This window comes from Passer montanus, unplaced genomic scaffold (assembly GCF_014805655.1).
Source record: "Passer montanus isolate IOZ18808 unplaced genomic scaffold, ASM1480565v1 scaffold125, whole genome shotgun sequence".
NCBI classification, from domain to species: Eukaryota; Metazoa; Chordata; class Aves; order Passeriformes; family Passeridae; genus Passer; species Passer montanus.
In genome coordinates this window covers 241,149-264,760 of record NW_024359278.1, presented here as the reverse complement: position 1 = coordinate 264,760, position 23,612 = coordinate 241,149, and the positions used below count along the sequence as shown (strand labels likewise).

The window sequence follows — 23,612 nt, the reverse complement described above, 5'->3', positions numbered from 1 at the left end:
CTTGGTATCTTTTCAGTTCTGCTGATTTTAAGATTTATGGAGCTGTACAACTCCTTGGCAATCCAACTGTGGCATTTTTCTCTTGCTTTCCTCTGTATGTGGTCTTTAATAAGGAAAGGAAATTAAATGCAAATAGCAGGGAGACAGGAAATGAAAAAGTTAATGTTACAGAGACAACTTTATTTTACCTACAGTTAAATATACTCTCTATGTTCAATTATTAAGTTTAAACCACCTATAAAGTTTAGAGTATTTTTCTTTAAGGAGGTTAAGATCTGCAGAGTTATTTATTTCAAAGGTCCTTTTAAAGTCTGCAGTATTATGTGTGCATACTTGCTTTTATATGGTATACTATTTTTTTAATTATTTGAAGCCAACAGAGCTACCTCTCCCCTACACTAGCCAGAGTATTCAGAAACAACAGGAGCTGAATTTAAATTCAAAGCAGGTAAAATGACTGTTAAAATAGTTCCCAAGTCCAGTGAAACAACAACAGTGTGTTGAACAAAACTTTATCAGGTGGCCTCTACAGCATAAGCATTTTTACTTTAGGGAAGGTGGCTTCTCAGCTGTAAAAGGGTCCCTTTCTATTACACACAGGAACAAGAGAAAAATTATACGATTTTTCATTGGGACTTATTTCCTTCAGTTCAATTTCTGCCAAAGTTTTCACTTCCCTAACAGCATAAATTTTTTTAATCTTCAGGTGAAGTACAGCAGTGTGAAAATGAGAGCAAACAGATCTATCTCTGTAGGCATTTTTTATTTCTCTCTTCTAGTTTAAAAAAAAAACCCTATGTCTTTTTCCTTTAATTTCACATAGCTGGAATCAAAAACAAAATTATGTGCATAAAAACGCTTAAGAGTCACAGTTGTTCAAAAAGACCAATATAGTCTACAGGTTCAGGAAGAAATTTAACTTCATCACTATTCTACTCTCTGTATTTTAATTGCTTTCAGGTAAAAAGAGTCTTTATACAGTATAAGAAAGCTCTCTATATTTTTTGGTACATTCAAAATTTGTTTATCATGAAGTTTTTTGGAACAGTCTTAACTTGTGAAAATTAGGAAAAACAAAAGCAACACCACAAAAATTGTTTCAGTTTTGTGTTTTCTTTTACCCATCTCCCTTTTTCTCCTTGCAGCTTGCTGAAGAATAGCTTCAGCTCCCGAACTGTCAGGTTATAGCTGGCCAACACACCGAGCATGTCCACTAAGAGATCTGAAAAGCAGAAAGAACAGCGACATAAGCGCTTAATAAAATGCAGAGTCAAATTTTTATCATCTAATAACTGTGTCCATGAGAAGCAGTACAGTTTGAGTCCCACTCTGGGGGAGGCTGTACCTGCAATCATGCTGTCAGCTCTGTCGATCCTCCTGAGCACTTGTTCCACAAGCCCCACTTCTGTGCAGGCCTGAAGATTCCGTATGCTTTTCTTCAGGATTGCTGTGAACATGCTCCAAACCTCAGCCTGGCAGGTGATGTCACACTTATCAAGTAAGTCAACCATGCAGGTGATGCCCTCTCCTTCTTGGATGATAAAGTTCATTTCCAAGTCAAACTGGCCCCCAACGAGCTTGCAGAGAAAAATATAAAAAAAAAAAAAAAGCTTAAGGCAACTCTATCAAAGTATTACTCTATACCTAAAGTTACTCATTCTGTGAGAAGAAAACTAACAAAGGGGAAAAAACATAATAATGAGGCCAATATCAATGTACCATCTTATTTTTCTTCTGTTTCAAGTTCTGTTGAGTTACAAAGGTGCTCTTAAAGGTGTCAACTATTATTAGAGAATTGCTGCAGAGAAACATTTGGGTAGTTTAGGACAGAGATGTCTCAAGTTGAGCTGAAAAGTGAAGACACCAAGTGAGTGTTCTAAAACAAGTGAGCCCAACAAAGCAGGCAAGATATCTTAAATGACCTGGAGTGACCCTAAAAGCTTTCCTTCACATTTGCTCAACAAATCTCCATTAAGAGAGCAATTCTAGCCAAAAGGAGCTGATGCACATCAGAAATATTGCCACTTATAAACACTTATGAGACATTCCAGTGACTAAAGCTGGTTAACAATTAAACTGCCAGGTTCATTAGCAGTCCCAGGTACTCAAAGGAAGCAAAGGCTTGCTGTATTTGCAGGCACGTGGAAGAGCAGCACCGTTCCAAGCCTTTGGCTGTGACTTGGCCACAACACTTAAATCCTGTAATATTTCAGGTCTCCTTGAGGGAAGTTTTGTTTGAACATACACTGAGTAACAGGTCACATGTGGCTGTGCAGAGGAGGTGGAGAGGGGAACGAAATAACCTGCTCCACTCTCACTTGCATACTTATACTAAGTTAACTCATTTATACCATCCTTCCATCCACTCTTTAAAGTTCTCTTGAACTTTAGAGCAGTATTAACCTTAAAAATGTGCCATGCTTACCAAAATAACCATTATATACCAGCATACAAACAAGAATTCAGGTATCATTGACTCAAATTATCAAAATGGACTCATGACCAAAAATATTTCAGCTCATTCTCACTTCTGCAAGTTTGTGTTATTATTTCTGTCCTACGTGGAGGTGTTCTTTGATAGGCTTTGGCCATTACCAGCTTCAGTACTGTCACCAGCTGAAGTCACATCATGTCAAAACTGCCCAAAAATCCTAACTTGCTTCCATATTAACTCCAACAGCTTCTCTCAGCTAGTCAAGATCCAAAGAACAACTTACAGAACAGAATATACACTCTTCATTAACCACTGAAATTACCATACATTTTCCTCAAGTGTCTAAACCTTGCCACTTTGAAGAAGCAATCTTTGGACTTCTGGGAATAAATCAGTAATGCCAAACATCACAGGAAGCAGAGAAAGTTACTGCTCTTTTGACAGAATAGACAAAGTCACATGGCAACGATTTCTAAACAGTAATTTACACTTTTCCATTTTCTCCTCTCTGGGTCATGAAAAATAATTATGCAATTTACTATCAGATGCTTCCATAATATCTCAGAAAACAGCAAGAACTGAATGGGGTGACTTGAGTTATATTCCCAGCTTCTCTATATCAACTCATGCTGTCAACTGAAACAAATCCATCAAATCATTACCATCCTCCAAGCCTTAGTTTTCCCCTTCCGAAAGATGGAACAGAGGCCTAACTCAAGAAAGCTCTGTAGGGTATGCTAGGCAGAACGAATTGACACAGAATTATCTCAAAACACATGTGAAGAAAAATATACACACTCCCTTAAAGAAAACTCTCAACAGAGCATTTGAAAACGTAAAATACAAAATCAGAGTTAAACCTTATTTCACTGAATTTATCCTCTACAAAACTGAAGCATTCCTCAAGAATACTCTTCTTAAAATCAAGGTAAGAAACAAAGAAAACATTGCATTCTGTGTAGAGACAGAACAGCTGAAGATTAAATTCTGGCCACAAACCAGCTGCTAATTCTTAACAAGAAATTCAACTCTTTATGCATTTGGTTTTAACTATCAGCCAACCATCAATTATCACACGAAAACCACATACAGCTACTGGAGGTGACCTTACCTTCACCCTATAGTCTACACCACCAATCTTTCATTTTTGGCTACATACACCATTATCAGAACCCACCCATCCAGGAAGCTGTCAAATTAGGTTTCCAATCTCATCTGCAAACATAAGCATTTCAGGAAGGACATTCTAGGAATAATATGCTATGGTAAAAAATAATTACCATTTTAGCACTTCCTGTGAGGGAAGTGAGGACAAAAAAAATTGCCAGGGAAAGCAGAACACCCAAGGCAGGGTGCAGCTGATGTACAATATGCATGCACATCCATTAGATACACACAGGCACACACACCCCCACACTATGTCATATTAACCCTTTCTAATGGTGATTTGAAACTGATCAACCTTCAAAACACAAATTTGTTTCCAATGACAGGGATCATAATCCAGGTCCATGCATTGGCTAGTTATTATCTGAGCTGCAGTAATGGCTGTGCACAGCAAAATGTAATCTTCCCAAATGTCACAGTAAGTTATGAATATCTGAGCAGCTTAATGCACCTTACTAGCCATGAAGTGTGAGAATGTAATCTTATTACCTTTTTTATGGTTGTATTTTTTTGAATAATGTAGCCTTTGAACTGATGTATAGTCTTTCCTTGCACTTTAGCATGATTTGGTCTCCTGTGTCGCACAGTACATTTTTCAAAATTCTCCAATTCAACGTATTTTAAGTCCTATGCTGAGCTGCATAAACAATCTTTATAGCAACCCACAGGGTGGCATAACGTTTTCTTTCTTCAGCATGTAGAATTAAGTACAAGCTTACAGGAATAGTTTTAAAGGGCAGCATTCAAATACAACCTCACAAATTTTGGATTTTGCCAGTTATATCCACCTTCAAAAATATATATTTACTAAACCAATAGCTCAAGCTTCTCAGTAAAATAATTCTACATTTAGCTGATTGAGAACAGGGAGAATACAGCAATTTTTGAATACACATGCAGAAAGTGTATTTTTTCCCCCCTTAGGCAATTAAACTAATGAGAAGCCAACACAGTAGCACTAATTTTTAGTATAAAACAGCACTATGACACTTCTAAATAAAACCAAAAAGACAATTTATACACACTTAACCTTTCTTTGCAATGAAGTGATGTGAGATATGAAAGAAATGCCTCACTGTTTGGGTGAGCATCCACCAAACTACTCCATACAGAAAATATCTCAGAATAAACAGTCAAGCTCCACTTTCCTGAAAGGACATGACCTGGATTATTAATCTAATTTAAATTATTTCTCCCATTAACAGATATAAAATATTTAGAAAGCTTGCAAGACAACCCAAGAAAAATTATTTCAATAACCTATAACACAAAAAGAAGAAACAAAGTCCAAAATCAGCATTTCTCCTGGAAAAGACAAATTGGCTATACTTGGGAGAACTACAGGGCTGGATCTTCACGTTTTTCTCAAACCCCCAAAAAAAGTCTTCACTTCTATAAAGTTTCCTCATCCTTCTGGTTGTTAGACAAGCCACAGATGAAGGAAGTACTTGCTTTGTTCCTCAAAGTCAAGATGAAGGACTGTTAACTAAACTATGACCTCCCCCTTTTCCTCAAGATTATTATTTTGTAATATGAGAATTGTTTCTTTAGCATGTCCAAAACAAGGAGTATGAACACTTATCTCATGAAGAAAAAAAATGCACTCAAAACAGGCTGGCTCAATCTCAGTGAAAAATTTTTAAGTTTATGCTTAATAAGAACCTGCAAAGCTGGACATTTATAATATTCTTTGCCTATGTTTATTCCTTTCTTCCACCAAAGAAATAAACCACCTCTCTGACTCCATTTTCCCCTTTCCCATACTCAGAAACATATTTCACATATTCGGAGATTCATTGAATTTAGCTGACTGAAAATTATTGGTCATCAAAAATAAATGCCAAAGATATGGGAAGCATAAGAATTAAAATCTCTCCAGGGTAAGAATCTCATAGGATCATGTATGATTCCAAGTTGGTTAAATTCCAAGGGCACACAACAAATAGGAAAAGTCAGCACCACGATACACATGCATGATGTGATAAAAAGATGGTTGTGATTCAGAAAGGCTTCTACAGAACAGAAGATAAAAAACATTGCAAAAGATAATAACTCAGACATACTAATTTCCATGAATTCTTTTCCACCACTAACACAACACCTGGAGGTGAGAACATTAAAATCTGAGTCCTAAGAAGATTTGGCAGGAAAGGCAAATACTTTGGATAGTTTGGATAAGTACATCAAATAGTGACATTAGCATTAATGTCAAGTCAATGAAAGAGGGCTTAGGTCCAGAGAGGTTAAGAGGGAGGGCAAGAAAGCGGCAGAGGAAGACTGGATGTCCACTTTTTTCTTCATTATATTGCTAGTGCACCGACCATAATGCACTACAAAACTAGAGAAAACACAAAGAACTGTGGAAAGACCCACTCAAGAAAAGTGAGGTCACACCTTCCAGCAAGACAGATGATTTAAGGTCATTTGCTACCTTGGCTCAAAGTTTAAAGTAAGTGAGAACATGAACGTGCAGTGACCAGTGACTCTTTCACAGAAGGAAAGATTCTGTTCCAACCACTTCAGCAACCAGAAGACTCCTCTTGAATCTTGCTCCAATTTCAGACTTGGTTTCTCCCATTTTCAAACAAAACCAGAAATTATCCAAAAAACCCCAAACAAACAAACAACAAAACAGCAAAACATAAAAGAACAAACAGGTAATTTTTGCAGAAAATCACTAACTTGTCCTGCTGATACCTCAGGCTGAAGCCACCAATCTCCACCATCCAGCACCATCCTACAGTTACATCACAAAAAAATAGAATACTAATAGAACTAATCTACCTTCTAAAGAAAAAAGGATGGTAAGAAAGGAAGGGAAAAAATCTCCTTAATTAGCTGCTTTCTCTCTTATTGCCAAGTTTATAACAAAGCTTACAACTTCATTTACCTGGAGAATGAGAAGTCCATTTTAAACCAGGCATACCAAAAGTGGCATTGCACAACAGCATTGCACCCACTTTAAACTTGATGCTTCTATTGGATTCTGTTCAACACTGCTCTTAACTACAATCAAAGCTGGATCATTCAGGAAAAAAAATATTCCCATTGCTTCCCTTCAAAGGGATGTAATATAAATGTTTTGCATTAAAATAAATTTTTTTTCAAGTCTGTCTGTTATTTGGAAAACTGCCTAAATGTAAATTCAACAGACATCCACAAGGTGTTAAGAGTCTATTGCTGCCACCTAATGTTGTATTTGAAACCATTAGCCCAGAATCACACATTTTTAAGACAGTGTCTCAGCACTGTATCATTCTCTTCCTCCTCCACACACCTCTATCAGCAGCTTTTATCAGCATGCTTCATCACAATGAAGAAAAAAAGCCGTATCTCAAGGAAGTAAAACAGAGTAAAACTTCCAAATAGCAGAAGAGTTTACATTTAAGCACTGGCTTCTATAAAACCAGAGTTTCATCAACTTCGCAGAAGCTAACTACAGAGGACATACAATTTACCCAGGAAATTACTGGCAAATATCTCCTACCCAGTTCATCTGAGACATAAACCAAGTAATTAAAACTTTTCTTTAAAAATGCACTTAGCTATGCATACATGAAAATTACTCTCTCCGTGAAAATAACAAATGCAAAAAAGCAAAATTCTTGATCATGTAGGTACAGTACAGCTGAAGCATCCTTTTGGTGTATGAATTTTTCCTTCCCAAGAGAATGGTGGGGGGGAGGGGTTTAAACAATTTTAAAATTCAATTATGCTGTAATCAATGATTCTTTACTTACCCTAGCTAATAATCCAGTATTTTCACTCTACTCACAAGCATTTTTATGTCAAATAAGTTCACTAACATGATTAGTTCAGTTTGTAGTGTGCAGCTGAAGGCCCAGAAAACAGAGCAATGCAAGGAAGAATTACAATATTTTTAAACATGGGGGCTGGGAAACAGGTGTATGAACTTCAAATTTTATACTTTTTGTGTTTAATCCACTTTAGAAAGAGCCATTAAATATCTTTTAAGTACATACCAAAATCTGAAAATCAGTATCTTATAAATGGCACTGACCAAACTGTGAATAATACCGAGCAAGCCTGCAGCCATTGGAAAAGTTCAGATGGGGAAACAGAAGACAGGATAAAACTGATTCCCTACCAGATTTTATCTGACACACAACACTGGGCATGAAGGCCTTTCGCCCCTGAGGAGGCTGCACCACGGAGCTTTATTTCAAATCCCTCAGAACAAGGAACTACCAAGATGAATTTTTGCAAATCAAACAATTTCAAGACTAAATTTCAACATTCTCCAAACAGTGGCTAAAGGTGTATTTACATGGCAGTTTCCCTTGTTTGACCTGTATTATGTATTTCAATAGATATTACCATAGAAAATATCTAAATCCAGCTGAAATTCCCACCTTTCCAGTACCTGTATTAACAGCATTAAATTCTGCTTTTAATTAACTTTTTTCAGCGTACCTTAACCTATGATCCTGTTTAAGACATACAGGAAAGATATAACTCAGATCGTTTAATAACATGCAAATTTGTAGCTCCATACAGGAAATGAAATATCCTAAATCTTTACATCACATCAGATTCATATGTGCATTGAAAGCAAATAAATCATTTAAACCATGATACAGAGAACCTTTTTAAATTTGCATTTATCTACAGTAAATACTGCCATGTTCTTTAATAGCTTGCTAGTGCAATCTTAGCAAACTAATGATTTATGGTTTTGACATTTTAAAAATCAGAAATCTGTCATTTTATGACACCCAATAGAAAGTCTGCTGGAGTTGGAGTTACATTACTCTGAATTTAAACTCAGATACATGAAGCATACACAGCAAAGCACTGTACCAAGTATCCATTTCATTATTCCAGCACTTCCCTCCCTAGCTACATGTCTAAAAGTTATCTAATGTTTTTACTTGAAATAATAATAGATGTTATTTTTTTTTAATTTTCATCAAGCAAGATACCTTTTTGTCAGTTCTGGAAATATCACCCATCAGCAAACAAACCCTGATACACTGAGAACACCATGCTTCAGTGACCAAGCTGCACAGGTCTGCATCATGTCCTACCTTAATCCCTCCCCTCAAGGAAGGCGCCCAAAAGATAACATTTCTAATACCACATTAATCACCACCAAGTCCAGAGTGGGGAACAAACCCTACAGTCAGAACAGCTTTACAGGGAATCATACCTTGCTCGCACCCACTTCCATCGGTCAGGACATTTATGCTGTAAGCAATTTTTTTTCTGCCCAGAGGTTAAATCAGACAACAAAACAACACCGCCCACCACTGACACAATGCCGAGCAAACAGTTTGCTCAGACATGGTGCCAATTCACATGCTTAGCATTTTCTAACATGCTCAGTGTTCATAATCTAAAAAAACTAACAGCCCACTGCTTTTTTGTTACTTAAATGTATATTTTCTTTCAACCAAGCTGGTTTGCAAAGCCAGCCACTATATTTCAAGAAGAAAACATTTTGGGATGCTTCATTTAAGCATTTCTTTTACTTATGATTTTATGAAATATTATATTTATTTCCATTTGGCAAGAGACATCACTGGTGTAGTAAACCCCTTCCAATCAGAAAGAAATACAAACAATTATAGAATTTTTCTTGTGTATGCCACTTACACCAAACAGAAATGTTACTAAATATATACAGATATATATCCATGACATGTTAATAATGTACCAAACATACTATACTTGAGCTTCTGAAAATTGCAGCTTCCTAAGCTAAGAAAACTAGAAAGAATGTAAATAATTCTCAGAGTCTCCTAGTGCATCCAAAGAGAGGTATCCACCCCCAAGCCAAGACATTCCTCTGGAACATGGAAGGAGAATACTTTTTCAATCACTACTAAAAAAATTAAAATTAGAAAGTTTTTATTCTCTCTTTAAGCCTTTTTAATTCCTATTTTCATAATTGTTATAATATGACATACTAATATAGCAGCATGGATATAATTTATAAATAATAGTATATATTTATTGGGGGTGAATGATCACCTTTTTTTTTAACTGATGGTTTGTGCAATCACAAAGGTTTGAAGACCACTCCCCTGGATGCCAGAGAACAGGAATCCCTGGATCCCTATATTTTTCTTCAGATCAGAACATCTGTCTGGTATTTAACAGTGGGTTGAGGACAGAAGCCACCACTCTTTACAGAATCTGAAGTTTGCATCCTGCAAGTCTCATACAAACAATTCTTCGCAGACCTTTACAACTTTTGAGTTACATTTGATATCTACTTTGTGATAGCTACAAAGTACATTATTTCAAAAGTGTGTAACAACAGAAGTCTACAAGTAAAAACAAGGTTATGAGTTCATTCTAGAAAGCATGTTTGAAAGTGGTTTGCTAGCCTGTAGAAACTAGGGAATAACAGCTACAAGTAAAGGAGAAAGGTGAAAGAAACAAAGGAAATTGAAGGAAAGTAAACAAACCAGAAGATGGAACATACACCAACAGCAAATAAACTTACAAGGCAAATAAACCGAAGCTCAAAAAGCCAAGAAAGAATACAAGATGGAGAGATTAATCAATTTACCTATAAAGCTCTGGCAGGTTTTATCACATTTAGAAACCACAATGTTACACACTTCCTCTCCTACTGGAAGGCGCAGCCCCCCCGTAGCTCCTCCACTGCCATCACCTTTCACAGCTCAGCAGGCGAATTGCTGGGAGTTTCAGCACAACTACAGGCACCAGGTTACGAATTCCAGCAGAAAGCAAGAACCAGCACATCTGTTTTCATCATTTCTGGCACTGCCTCGATCCAGAACAGCTGGAAAACACCCACTGCAGTTGCCTGCTCAGACTGACAGAGTTTGCTGCCATGGCTGCAGCAGGGACAGATAAGAGCTGGGAGGTAAGGGACACTAAGTGACATCTACAGGAAATGTAACCCTCAGCTTGCCCTCTCGCCATTTTAAAATTTTCTATAGCTGTGATCAACATGGGAACACCAAGCAGCCAACCCTGGCTAGAATAAAGGGTGCTTACAAGGAACAGTGTTTTGTTTATTCTTACCAAGTAATAACTTTTGGGGTGTTTTGCTTTCAGAATCTGCCATTCCTTTGTTTAGAGTTTTAAAGAAAATTGATTACTGAAGGCCAGTGTACGGAAATATTACTAAACAGAAGATTTCTACAAATCAGGGGGAAAAAGTGCCTTGGTGAGAACAGGACATCAGGAAAGCCACCACAATTAGACCATTTTATTTTTATTTCTTTCAATGTCAATAAGGCCATACTGAAAGCAAGGACAGAACTGACTCTGACACTTAATGTTTTTTACAAGTGGTTTACATTTCTATGTTTGCAAACATATTTTAAAGCTTTCTCTCCTCCCTGATTTGCCATAACACTGTTTTTCGGTTGATTAGGGGTTTTTAACTCCTGGTATAGAAACTACTGTTACTCTAAGGCTATACCCCACCCTGATTTCCTTCTTATCCCTTTTCTCAGAGTAAAGGCAATGACTGAAACAAACTGTCTCCAAGGAACTGGCACAACAGTAAACAAGAGAAAAAAAATCTCACAAAATCACAAAGAAACAAGGAAGACAAAGACTACAAGTGTTACATACGTTATCACTATCATACCATCACCTACAAACACACTCTCCTGTTTACAGTGTTGTGAGCAAGGTAATTTCAATTGTAGAAATTGAAAGCACTGCAATTGGAATTGGACCTAAAAAGGCAAAAGCAGCCTCAATTAATACAAGCCCAAACAACATTCTGTCTCTTTAATGTGGCAATCAAATTACCAACTGCAACTGCCACATATTGTTCAGCAAACCTGGCAAGACCCTTCCATTCCCTGTGACCGACTGCAGTTCTGACTGGAGGAAAGTAACAACTTAAAATTGTGCTGAATTACATTTTGGAGCAAGTATTTAGCCAGTAAAGCCAGCATTTGCTTAGGCTTGACCTCCACTATTCTTAACTTTAAAAAGAATTTTTTTTAAAACACAAATTCAGCAGATTTATCAAAAATTCTGTTAAAGACAGAGCATTAATGGAGTTCTCACCATTTTTTCATCAACACTGTCATATGTAGCTGCACTTCTAAAGCAAAAAGGTTTTTTCTGGAATTACTACACTTGCAAGGATTGAAGAATTTAGGAGGATGCTTAAACCCTATCCCACACAAAAACTGTGAATCAAAACTAAATTATGACCCACAAGTGATAATCCATATAAGCTGAAAAAGGCTACATCCAAATAATGTACGAGCTTGTGACACAGTGTTTCTTAGAACACTCTTTTCCCCATGAAAAGTGTGATTAAGTGAACAATAAATCTTGCTTCAGTGAGACGGTGAAGGAAAGAACATCTGCCACTAGGAAAAGCTACTCAACTTGAACACAAAGAAAGTATCATTATCAAAAGAGAGGTTAATACCATCAAGACAAACAACAGTATAATCTTTCCAGAAAAATCTTCTCTCTCATTCCATATCCAAATTATTGTCCCTTTTTTCTTTAGTGTTAACAGCCACTGTTAACTAATAAATATAATTTCCCTCCAATTCTGTAAGTACTAAAGCATCACAATAATAAACCAAAAAGTAATCATCCTCCTAGTTTCTTAAAATCTCTCTCCTATATGAATTGTATTTATTTACTAAAACAAGTTTCAAAGAAAACATAAAACATCTATTATAGTCATGGATTCTGGGGCAGCAAAGGTAACTACAGATTTTACAAATAAAAGAACTTTTAGAAATCACAGAGGAGTTCAATATTTTTCATCTAAACAAATAAACAGAAAATAATTTCATCCTTAAGTAAATAATTTTGAGTTAAACTCTAAACCTGCAGATTTGGTGAAGCTTCTCTCAGAGGAGCTATTTTGTTTTGTTCTCTTTCCTTCGACTGGCACGTTATCTCTAGCAACGAAGTTTTGCCAAGCAAATTTGGTGCTATGAAGAATCACAGACACATTCCTCAAGGTTTATCAAATCAAGCTCTCAGTAACAGCACTTCCTGCAGCTTTCCATGCACATAAATATTTACTTCTACAAGAAAGAGATTTCCCAATACTACAACAACAGAAGTAATTGCCACAAAAACCATGAAACAAGTTTCAAGACAACAACCCAATCAACAGTATAAACTGTGGTCTCTTAGGTGTGAAGCCAAAGACCAGCACCAGTATCTGATATTTGCAGTGGGATAAAGGAGTATGTCATGAAATTCATGGACACATACGCCTTTAAGAGGAAGGCAGAAAAAAACCCTAATGACAACAACACAGCCTTTAATCTTCGTGTTTCCTTTTCCTTTCGGCCTACACATTACGCTTTGTTCCAGTGCAGCTTGGAGAACAAAACTCAAAGAGCATTACTATCTACCACCTGCCCCAGAAGTAGCACTGGTGGGCACATGCACGCTCTCCTGCACAGCTCACCACACTTTGTGACACCTTTAAGGTGACAGCTACCAGCTGGTGAGATTAAACCGCCATTAGCATTATACCAACTTCATTTATACACTGAGCTTTAGTGTTGGCCTTTTTTTGTCAAAGATTAAGTCATATGGCTCTGTTCCAAAGCTCCAGTGTCCTTACAGCGTGCACATTTCTCTGTAAGGCCACCAATTACTCTCTGTAGTGGGTTGATCCTGGCTGGATGCCAGACACGCACCAAAGCCTCTCCATCACTCCCCTCCACAGCTGGAGAGGAGAGGGAAAATATAACTAAGGGTTCATAAGTTGAGATAAGGACAGAGGGAGATCACTCACCAAACTGTTACAGGCAAAGCAGACTCAAATTAAAGACATTAATTGAATTTATTACTAACAAAATCAGAACTTAAAAACACCTTTTCCCCCACCCCTCCCTCCTTCCCAGCTCTATCTGATCTCCACCAAAGGCACAGGGAGACAGGAAATGGGGTTCTTCTCCACTCCTGTGGTCCCCCCAGCTACCAAAACCTGCCCATTCTCAAGCCTCATATTCTTCCAATTGATATTTCTCTACCCCCCCCTTAATTTTACAATCATGTATAGAACTCACAGTAACTGTAGTTTTTCCACCCATTCTCTTTCTGCACAGAAAATGTATGTTAAAAAAAACCAATAATACTGATGAAACCAAATTTCATCAGTACTATTTCTCTTGCTGTTTGGAATTCAAAAAATTCCTCCTAAAGCCAAGATAAATGCAAAAGGAAGTTTCCTGAAGCTTCCAATGCCTAGGCTTTTAAGTCACTAGACATCACAGAATTGTTAGGTTTGGGAGTGACCTCTGGAGATCATCCAGTCCAACCCCCTGCCAAGGCAGGGTCACCTGCAGCAGGTGACACAGGAATGCATCCAGAAAGGTTTTGAATGACTCCAAGGAGAGAAATTCCATGTTCTCCATGGACAGCCTGTTCCAGGGCTCTGCCACCCTCAGTGTAAAGAAGTTTTAACTCGTGTTGAGTTAGGACTTCTGAGTTCATGGCCACTGCTCCTCATCCTGTCACTGGACACAACTGAAAAGAGCCTGGCACCACCCTCTTAGCACCTGCCTTGTGATATTTCCAAGCATTGAAGATCCCCTCTCAGCCTTCTCTTCTTCAGACTAAACAGGCTAAACTTCTTCAGTATCTCCTCATAAGAGAGATGCTCTGAACCCCTCACCATCATCTTCATCCACCCATCAGATAAGCTGGCACAAAACCACAAATATTTTGTGACAGTGGTAATCCTGCCAGATTGTCATTGCACATTTTTTCTAAACAAAATAAAACAGGGATGGTTTACATGGCTGCAAACAAACCTGCATCAAACTTGGCATATTCTGCACACAAAATAAACTCAAGTACATCTATCCAGCTCTGCTACTTATGCTGGCTCTTCCACACAAGTGAACAGCACAAGCTCACGTGCACTTAGATTGCAACATGACAGCATACAGAGTAACTGAAAAAAGAAATCACTTCACATGTGGTCAAACCCACAAGGAGATTTTTTTTTCTTTTTTTAAAAATAAATACTGTACTAGCAGGGAGTGGTATAGATTGCAGAAAATAAGTTCAAAGAACTTAATGTGAACCTCATTCACTTACACACAGTTCAAGGTGTCAGCAAAACTACAAGGCCTCTAAGCAGGTTTCCTAAAAAGAGGGTCAATTTATATGGATGATGTAAACAGGATGTAGTACATGAAAACTGATATCACCAGTATACTACAAAACTCCTGGCTTTATATTCATGTTTTCCCCATTATAATAATTCATTCAAACTTGAATATGAAAATTTCTCTACTGGACTATGACAAAAAACATTCACTCCTACTTCACACATTTCCAGAAGCCACAGTCACTTGTGAGACTGTAGCAAGGTGGAAGTTGGTCTCTTGTCCCAACAAACAATGGGACAAAATACAATGGTCCCAAAGCTGTGCCAGAGGAGGTTTATATTGGGTATTAGGAAAAATTACTTCACAAAAAGTGTTGTTAAGCACTGGAACAAGCCACCCAGGGCAGTGGTTGAATCTCCAGCTCTGGAGTCATTTAAAAGATGTGCAGATGTGGCACATGGGTACATGGTTTAGTGGTGGACTTGGCAGTGCTGGGTTAATGGTTGAACTTACTGATCTTAAGGGGTTTTTTAACCTCAATGATTCTGTGTATTCTAAACAGTCAGAAAATTCTGCCATTCAATTTTGTTGGTTTTTTGGGGTTTTTTTTTTACATTTTAAACCCATGAAAAGCATTATTTAATTGCTGGTGAAAGATGCCAAATCACTTATTCTACACCTGCTTAACCTGATCCCTCCAAAAACTAAACAGGATTGAAGTCAAACACAAGTCTGATGCCTTGTCTGCTTGTCAGGACAAGAACCGATTAATGCTGACAGCTGAGTACAGGCAGGGTGCTTGGAATAGCTGACAGCTGCTGTGTTAAGAAGAAGAAACAAAATATTAAATTTCAGAATACTGCCTTCAAAAATTACTTATATTACTATGGTAATAATTAATTTTAAATACTTGATTAAGAAAATAATGATAATTTGTTGCAACTGTGATAATACTATTTCACAATCCATGAACAGGATGCTTACTCCAAAATCTGCTTTCATCTCAACTACAAAATATTATATGCATTGTTTGTTTCAAATCATACAACCATAGAAGAAAAAGCAGTTCTTAGTATAAAGCAAAACTCACACAAGTGCTTCAGCAATCACTTCAGTATACAGGAGTTTTCTTAATGTAAAACAAACAGCAAGTACAAAATACATGTTTTGATTCTGACAAAACTTTGTGGTTTAAGCTTTATTCTTAACACATTTAAGACTTGTACCATCAGCTCAGTAAAGAGTGATTTATGCAGAAAACCTGTTTATTGATTATGGATTCAAGGTTACTTACAGGAAGCTTTTTGCTTGTTTGTTTCACAATTTTCTTTTTTCCATTTGTATGAAAATGTCCATACAAACAATCTTGTTTCTAAGCTGTGTGGTATTTCAAGCTGTAAAACACTCATTTCCTGAGAGACACAACTGTTGTCTTTTTAGAATTATTATTACAAGACCTCTAGCTCTCTTTACACTCTCATATGAGAATGAAAATACAGATTCCTGGGGAACTGCACTTAAACTTAATTCCCTGAAAATGTACTCTCTTTGAATTGTTCAATATGAGATTTGCACTGTGAGAAATACCAGTATCTGATGAGAAATGAGTTTTTCTGGGCCATGAAATAAAAATACTTTTTGGAATGAAACAATTCTTATAGACGTCACTTTCAAGAGTTGTCAAAGGTTCAAAATTTGTGTTTTTGTCGTATGAGATGTAGGCTCACATTCTCCTCATGTATACTGGCCCTACTTCCAGCTAAGCTATTTTTTTCTGACACCAACACAACAATCTCCAGGATTTATTTCATACTCTATCTTGACTTCTTCCATAATCAGCAACTTCCCTGTACCACTGCAGCATTATTTCTTGTTAAATGAAACATTCCAACACAGGGCAGGAAAACCCGCAAAGAAGTAAAGGGGAAAACAATAACAGATCTGAAGGCACAAAGAACAAGGAATTATTTTTAAGGGACAATAAACAGAATGAGAATTACAGACTATCATCTCAGTGAAATAGTATGTGAGAAGACTAAATCTGAAAGCAAGTTCCCCATGTTCCTTAGAAAGCGTGAAAGGTTGTTGGACATGAAGGGGTTTCAAAGGAGCAATGCTGGAGTCTGAAAAGGAAAAACAAGTACTATTTCTGTAATATATTATCCTGTATTGTAGACATATGTGCAGAAATCATATCCCGCTTGTGCCTGTCCCTGGTTTCATCTTCTGCATATATTTCTTTTCCAAGTTTTATTCAGCTTTTCCATAAATATTCTTAGAGCTGAAATTTCCTTTATATAAGTTTTCTTGCACATTGTGGATTAGGGTTAGAAAACTATTTGTTGTTACCTTGCCTTTTCATTCTTAAACTTCACCTGATATTCAATTACCACTTACTCACATACATTATCACAGAATCTCAGAATGGTTTGGGTTGGAAGGGATTCTTAAGATGTAGTTCCAAGCCCCATGCCATGGGCAGGGACACCATCTGTTGGACCACATTGCTCAGGACACCACCCAACCTCCCCTTGAACACTTTCAGGGGTGGGGCTTTCACTATTTCTCTGAGTAATATCTTCCAGTGCCTCATGACCATCACAATTAAGAGTTTCTTCCTAATATGGAATCTAAGCCTGCACTCTTCCAGTTTAGAGCCATTACCCATTATTTTACCAGTAAAGTTTTGTAAGAAGTCCCTCTCTAGCTCTCTTGCAGCCTCTTTAGGTACTGAATAAAAGGCTGCAGTGAGGTCCCCCTGCAGCCTTGCCTTCCCCAGGTCTTCCCCCAAGTGCCCCAGCCGCTCCCCCATGGGAAAGGTGCTCCATCCCCAACTATCCCAACACAGATGACTCAGCTTCAATACATAAATGACAAAGGTCCTCCTTTCACCATAATCATCAATTCAAAAATTAGCAAAAAAAATTTTCTGAATACTCCTTGCTCATCTCTCTCAGCCTCCAGTAGCTACAAAACAATGATGCCAAATTACAGTCCAAGATAATTCTTTCTAAAATCTTTGTCCTGCTCACTTCAGCACATCCCAAACATGTGCAAATCCTTCTGTTCCAGGTGAAATTAACATTCCAAACTGAAAACTTAAAACTCCGTTTTCCCAAAGGAAATTCAGCCAGAACTTAACTTTTTTCTTTTTCACCTAAAACCGGAAGAAACCCTGCTTTTCAACAGATACTTGTCTTTTACTTTGGTTTTACTCTTTACTTCTGGTTTTGTCTCTATTTTTCTGTCAAGGCACACTTCTCAATCACTTTATGATCCTATGCTATTCTAACACTACTTTCAGCAACCACTGACAGAACTGAACATACAGGCAATTATAACTTAAGTTGCTTACTTGATCAAAGCGATTTGAAAAAGGGAAAAAAGCCTAGGAAAAACACAAAAGAAACATTTATCATAGCACCATTCACATAATTTGGAAGGCAAAAGAAGTTTCCAGAGGAAATAGATATTTTCCTATGTCCTCTTGGTCTGATTTAATTTGAGCAGCCTGTACAAAGATTGTCTTTGTACAGAACCAATCTTTGAATACCTCCCTTAGATGAAGACATCAGGTTTAAAGCCACCCTCATTTTCAGAGGCCTGTAATAATCTCTGCTAGCAGATACTTTCCTTGAGTGTCATCTTAGTCAGTTATAGCAGAGGTGCTGGTCACTTCATTCGACTTCTCATACAACCAACTCTTGTTCTCACACCATCTATCAATATTGACAACTCCTTCCTTGGGAGGTCATCTCTGTCACTTGTGTCCTGTTCCAGATCTCCTCCTACGTTCCCCAGATCATTCAGGTCACAATCCTCAAAATAAAAATAAAAACAGTCTGAAACAGAATGTAAAATAACTCATCTGGTTCTGCTGTGCTGCAGCCTACTGACAGAGGACACACGACAGACACCAAGAATGGTCTCAATCTCATCAGCACTTTATTACTTCCCAGTACAACCTTTTATACCCTTGTCACGTGCACTTGTGTGCCCTTTTACTCTTTTGTGATTGTTCAAGGCACATCAGCATTCCATGCTTCTCCTCCTTTCATACTGTTCACCTGTCTTATATAGCTGCAACCTAGCAGGGCCAAGATTGCCTGCAGCACTATCTCTTCTTTTACAACCATTCTCCCACAGCATACTGCAACCATTTCTCTAACCTTACTTCAGCTAGAAGACTCTCCCAACTTCTGCCTCTTATTTTGCTGGTTTTCTCCCCATCTTGCATCTAAAATTACACTTTCATAAAACAGCACTGGGGCTTCTAACGTTCAGTCCAGCTCAAAGAAAGGCCGAACAAGGATCTGAGCAGCCTGGTCTAGTGAAAGGTGTCCCTGGCCAAGGCAGAGGCTTGGAACTAAAAGATCTTTTAAGTCCCTTCCAACCTAAATCATTCTATGATCCTCCCTGCCTTAGTTAACAGGAGTTTAGCGTTTCTCTCCTCTCCTTGTTACAGGCTACCTGCATGACTCAAGGGAAAACCTTGAATTTTTCTTTTCCAAAAACCAAATAAATCAACCTCCACCAGAAACATCACCAAAAAACCACACTAGAGTAGATTAGTAGCAGAATGTTCTCTGCACAGCTATTTCCCTGGTGTTTAGTACTGGGTAGGGCACCTCAGGTACTTGGTGTCTAATGAGGATTCAAGGAAATACGTAATTGCTGTCAGCAGAGGTGGTTGATGAATGTTTGTACAGCACAAACCACACAATTTGACACAGACTGTCACTTCTGGGCCCTCAGTAGCCTCATGCTGAGCCTTGCTGCCACAGAAGCCATTGTGTCAGGAGGTCCATTTAGCCTGGAGCCAGTACAAGAGCAATGGGAATGTTGTTGTGAAGACCTTTGGTTGTTGGGGAGTGGATCCTTGTCACCTCTCAACCTTGTACTGGCTCTGAAAGGGGTATCAGGCAGCAGGGCTCCTGGACCCAAAGCTCTAACCTCCTCTCTCCTTTAGGCATCACTGGGAAGATGATTCCAGGTCCAGCAAAACCACTGATTTTAGATCTCTGAGAAACATCCCTGCTGCAGCTCAGTAGTGTCCCACCTGTTCATGTCCTGCTGAAGCCAGAGGAACAGACAGCAAATTGGAGTTTCAATGTTGTAGTTCAGATTCTGCATTTGTGACATTTCAGCCAAGCTCGCTCCTGTTGCCTGTGGACCTGATTACCTCGAACATCCAAACACAGATTTAGGAGAAGAAATGGCAAATGCCTTGTAGGAGAGATGCCTTTTACAGTTCATAGCGTTTCTTTTGTGAGTATAAATAATTTCTCTTTAAAGTACTTGGATAACCTGGCACCTTGCCCTGCCTCAGAGAGCAGTACTTCAACGGAAGGTGACTCAGCAATACAGATACAGGAAAAGAAATCTATTTACACAGCTAATGGCTGAGCTTGTCTGCCATATCACCTCTGGCAGACTGATGCAGCAGTGCCACAAGTTAAGGTTTCCTGTGCTGCCCATAGAGACTGCATCTGAAAGACAGCTTTTGAGTGCTTTCTCAATTATTTCAAAAATAAAAACCTTCATGGCATTTTCAGCTTCCCCTGTGCTGGTGTTCCAGTGGCCTGTAACTTGCATGCTTTAGGGGAAAGTTTGCACCCTGATGTCTTAGGGATTGATTCTGAAATTTTTATCTTAATGTGATCAGCTCAGGGCCTTCTCTTATAACTCCTTCTGGCCTGGTGGCTCTCCCCCTGAGTTTGATAGCAGCTCCAAGTGCACAGTGCTTATAAGCTTAGTCACAGCCACTGGATTTCATCCCTTCAAAGAAGTGTCTGTAAAGAACGAGTTGTACAAAAGTTGTTTCCTTGCAATTTAAGTTAGTTTAAATTCAGTTAGAATAAATAAAACTTTCACAGATCTTAGGAAAAAAAAGACAAAAGTAAAAAAGAAGAAGGAAATAAAGCAGCACAAAAAGGATAGATGTCTAAACGCTTTCCCATACTTCAGCTATTTTGAAACATATTTTTACCAAAAAAAAATTAAGTGCTGACCTGTTATTTGTGTAAATTAGCATCAAATCAATTTGTCCAAAGATAATCAGATATCAAGACTAGTTTTACACACACTTCAAAATAACATAATTAATAATGGGTATTTTGTCAATTAATTCAAGGTATTGTCAGGTGGTTTTTGTAATTTTTTTCTCTTAGAAAGGCAACAATGCCAATCACTGCATCCTTACTGGAAAGTCAGAACTATGCACAGATCTGCTGCTACACAGAAACAAGACCGATGAGCACCATCTCATGGGCATTTCAGGTAACAGAAAAAAAGAACTTTGTGAATTCTCCAGTATATGGATATACTTTCCAAAATAAATACATTGAAATTGAATGACACACAAGCGTCATTTCAACGTTTCAGATGCTTAAATATAAAAATATGGCTCAAATTAAGAATTTTCAAAAAAAATCATTCACTGCAAATATATCTGATAGGAACATTGTCACTTTCACACAGGAAGAATTTCAGAAGTATTTGGCACTAAAAAAAGTATTTATAAGCAGTTGGGTACATAAAATTAACAACACACCCATCCCAAGGAATCCAGTTTCTGGCAGAGGAACTATAAAATAAGTTCTTAAAAAAATAAGATAAGAGCAGTACCAACAGAACTCTTATTTCCCTTTTATATGTAATTTTAAAAATAACTTTAAAAGCATGATTACACACTTGAATGTTTTCTTTTCAGTTGTACAATAATTAATGACATTCTAAGAGATTGCTTACATCCATTCCAGCAGATCCTAGAATGACTAAAACATGACTCCTTAAAACCAGTCTTGAGAGCCACATTTCTTGGGAGTACTTGACATTCAACAATGCAGTTCCTCTGTGGCCTGAAATTTTACCCAGCAACAGCAATACCTCAGAGAGAACAACCCAGTTCAGGTTACAAAGACACTCCTGTTGTAGCTCATGACATTTTTATCTTTCTTCAGTTAATTGGAAAGTTTAATACCAAATAAATTTATAGACAACTAACTTTGCTAAGCACATTTCTGATAAAAAAAAATTTTGCTTACTACAGTTTCTGTAAGCTTTATTGGTAAAACATTTTGTAATAGTCACTGTCAAACTAGTTTTACTCCTTTGAGTGCTAAATTTTACCATCAAATGAAACTTTGTTTAGTGTCTTTATTTAATAGATACCAGTTAACTAACAAACCAAGGACTAAACCAAAACAAAAGATAAATCATAGCACTTTTAGCACCACTGGAGAAATTAGAGAATGCAGATTCTGCCAGCATAGGCAAAGCTGCTCCAGGCTGAGCGCTCCACTACAAAAACCAGACTGTTCATTCTGGAGCAGCATAATTTTTTAAAAGATATGAAGCATTGTTGTGTCCCCTTGCCCTGAACACACTCTAGTTCAGGGAAAGGTGTTCATTAGAACAGCATGGCTGGGACCTGGAAGAGCTCTCCAGCCATTGTGTCACCTGCCTGCACCACCTTTGCAATCCTTCCACCGCAGCCGAGGGTCAAGCCAGATCTAATATTTCAGATGCAGATCAGGATGACTCTGTGTAATCCCTCCAAGCAAACCTGAGTGTTTCCTTGGCTTCCTTCCAAAACTCACTCCAGTGATCCCTCTGCACAGCCTCCCCAGCACAGAGGCTCACCCTCAGCCAGCTCCCCACTCACATTGTATTAGCAAATTTGCCACTCTAGATCCTCGCCAGTTGATAATATGATATAAATTCCTGTTACACAACTTGTCATGTCACAACATGAATCTCCATGAAACTATCAGGATCAAAACAGATGCCTTTTCCCAAGTTCACTTTTGCCAGGACAAGAGTATAATTCTCAATCAGCTGAAATAATTCTCCTAGTTATGACAGGAGGCAGTCCAAGACTGGACTGCAGGGTTACCAACCCTGCCAACTAACAAGGGTTTCCTGCCTGGTAACAAATATTTCAGCTCCATGTCACGAGTCCATCTCACATAAAAAAATTAACACTAGGGCCAGACACATTTTGTATGAAGCAGAACATAATTATCATAGCCCAGACACTTCAGCATCTTTCCATTCCCGATTCAGGCAGGTCTGGACCAACTCAAATATCATCTTACTCTGGTTTCCAGATTTCTCTAAAAAACATGAGAGATTTCTGCAAAGCCAAACATATTAAGTTCCACCCAATGTATCAAGCCAATTTCATCATCTTTGGATGGGCTTCCATTAGAACACTGAAATTTCTTCTCTTTACAAACAAAAAGTTTATGCATCATTTATTCTCATAAATACAAAATCCAGACTTTTTAAATTAGTCTACAAGGTTGATCTGCATTCCATAAGACCCCACGGAACTAATTTTAGTACAGTATTTCCATCATCTTCCACTCTCTAGCAGAACACCTCATATAAGAAACACTTGGCTGTTTTTAAGTTTTTGCACTGTTAAACTTGCTGCCACTCAAACCTAAATGACTGCAGGCCTATTGGCAATTGTTCTAAGCTGTCCCCTAATCCACTTTGCCAAGATTTATTATTACACTCAGTCTGCTGACTAACTGCATAAAATATTAGTTGGCCTTATGGTTGATGTTATGCAGGAGGTCACATTAGCACATTGATCCCTGCGTCTTACAATCTATACTTGACACTGTTTCAAGGGGTGCTTTTATTGGCAACTATAAACTTTGAAGTGCTCTTCCAAGATAAGCCTTTCAGTAGCTGAATCTTAGGAGGAATGTTGCTCTTCCCTCAAACATTTGTATCTTTTTTAACACTTAAACTTCCACTGTAACAAAACAACAGTACCCGCCTTCAAGATTTTTATTTCAGCCCCCACAATTATGGCACAGAGTGCTACACTTCTGAAGTGGAATCACTCTGCTTCAATGGAATTCTAGTAACTGGTTTCGTTAAACAATACTATAGTTCTCTTATACTTCTGTGTGGTACAACAAAGTTTTTAA

General features: G+C 37.9%; 1 protein-coding gene across 4 annotated transcripts in view; it reads right to left on the bottom strand.

Moving 5' to 3' along the window:
* Positions 1–23,612, bottom strand: part of LRBA (LPS responsive beige-like anchor protein) — a 367,482-nt gene that overhangs the window by 325,304 nt on the left and 18,566 nt on the right. For all 4 annotated transcript variants that reach the window (XM_039698441.1, XM_039698442.1, XM_039698444.1 and 1 more), the window contains exons 3-4: positions 1,346–1,577; positions 1,122–1,222 (exon numbers count right to left, since the gene is read on the bottom strand). In XM_039698441.1, coding sequence (XP_039554375.1) covers positions 1,122–1,222; positions 1,346–1,577 — 333 coding nt within the window. The remainder of the gene's footprint in view (positions 1–1,121; positions 1,223–1,345; positions 1,578–23,612) is intronic.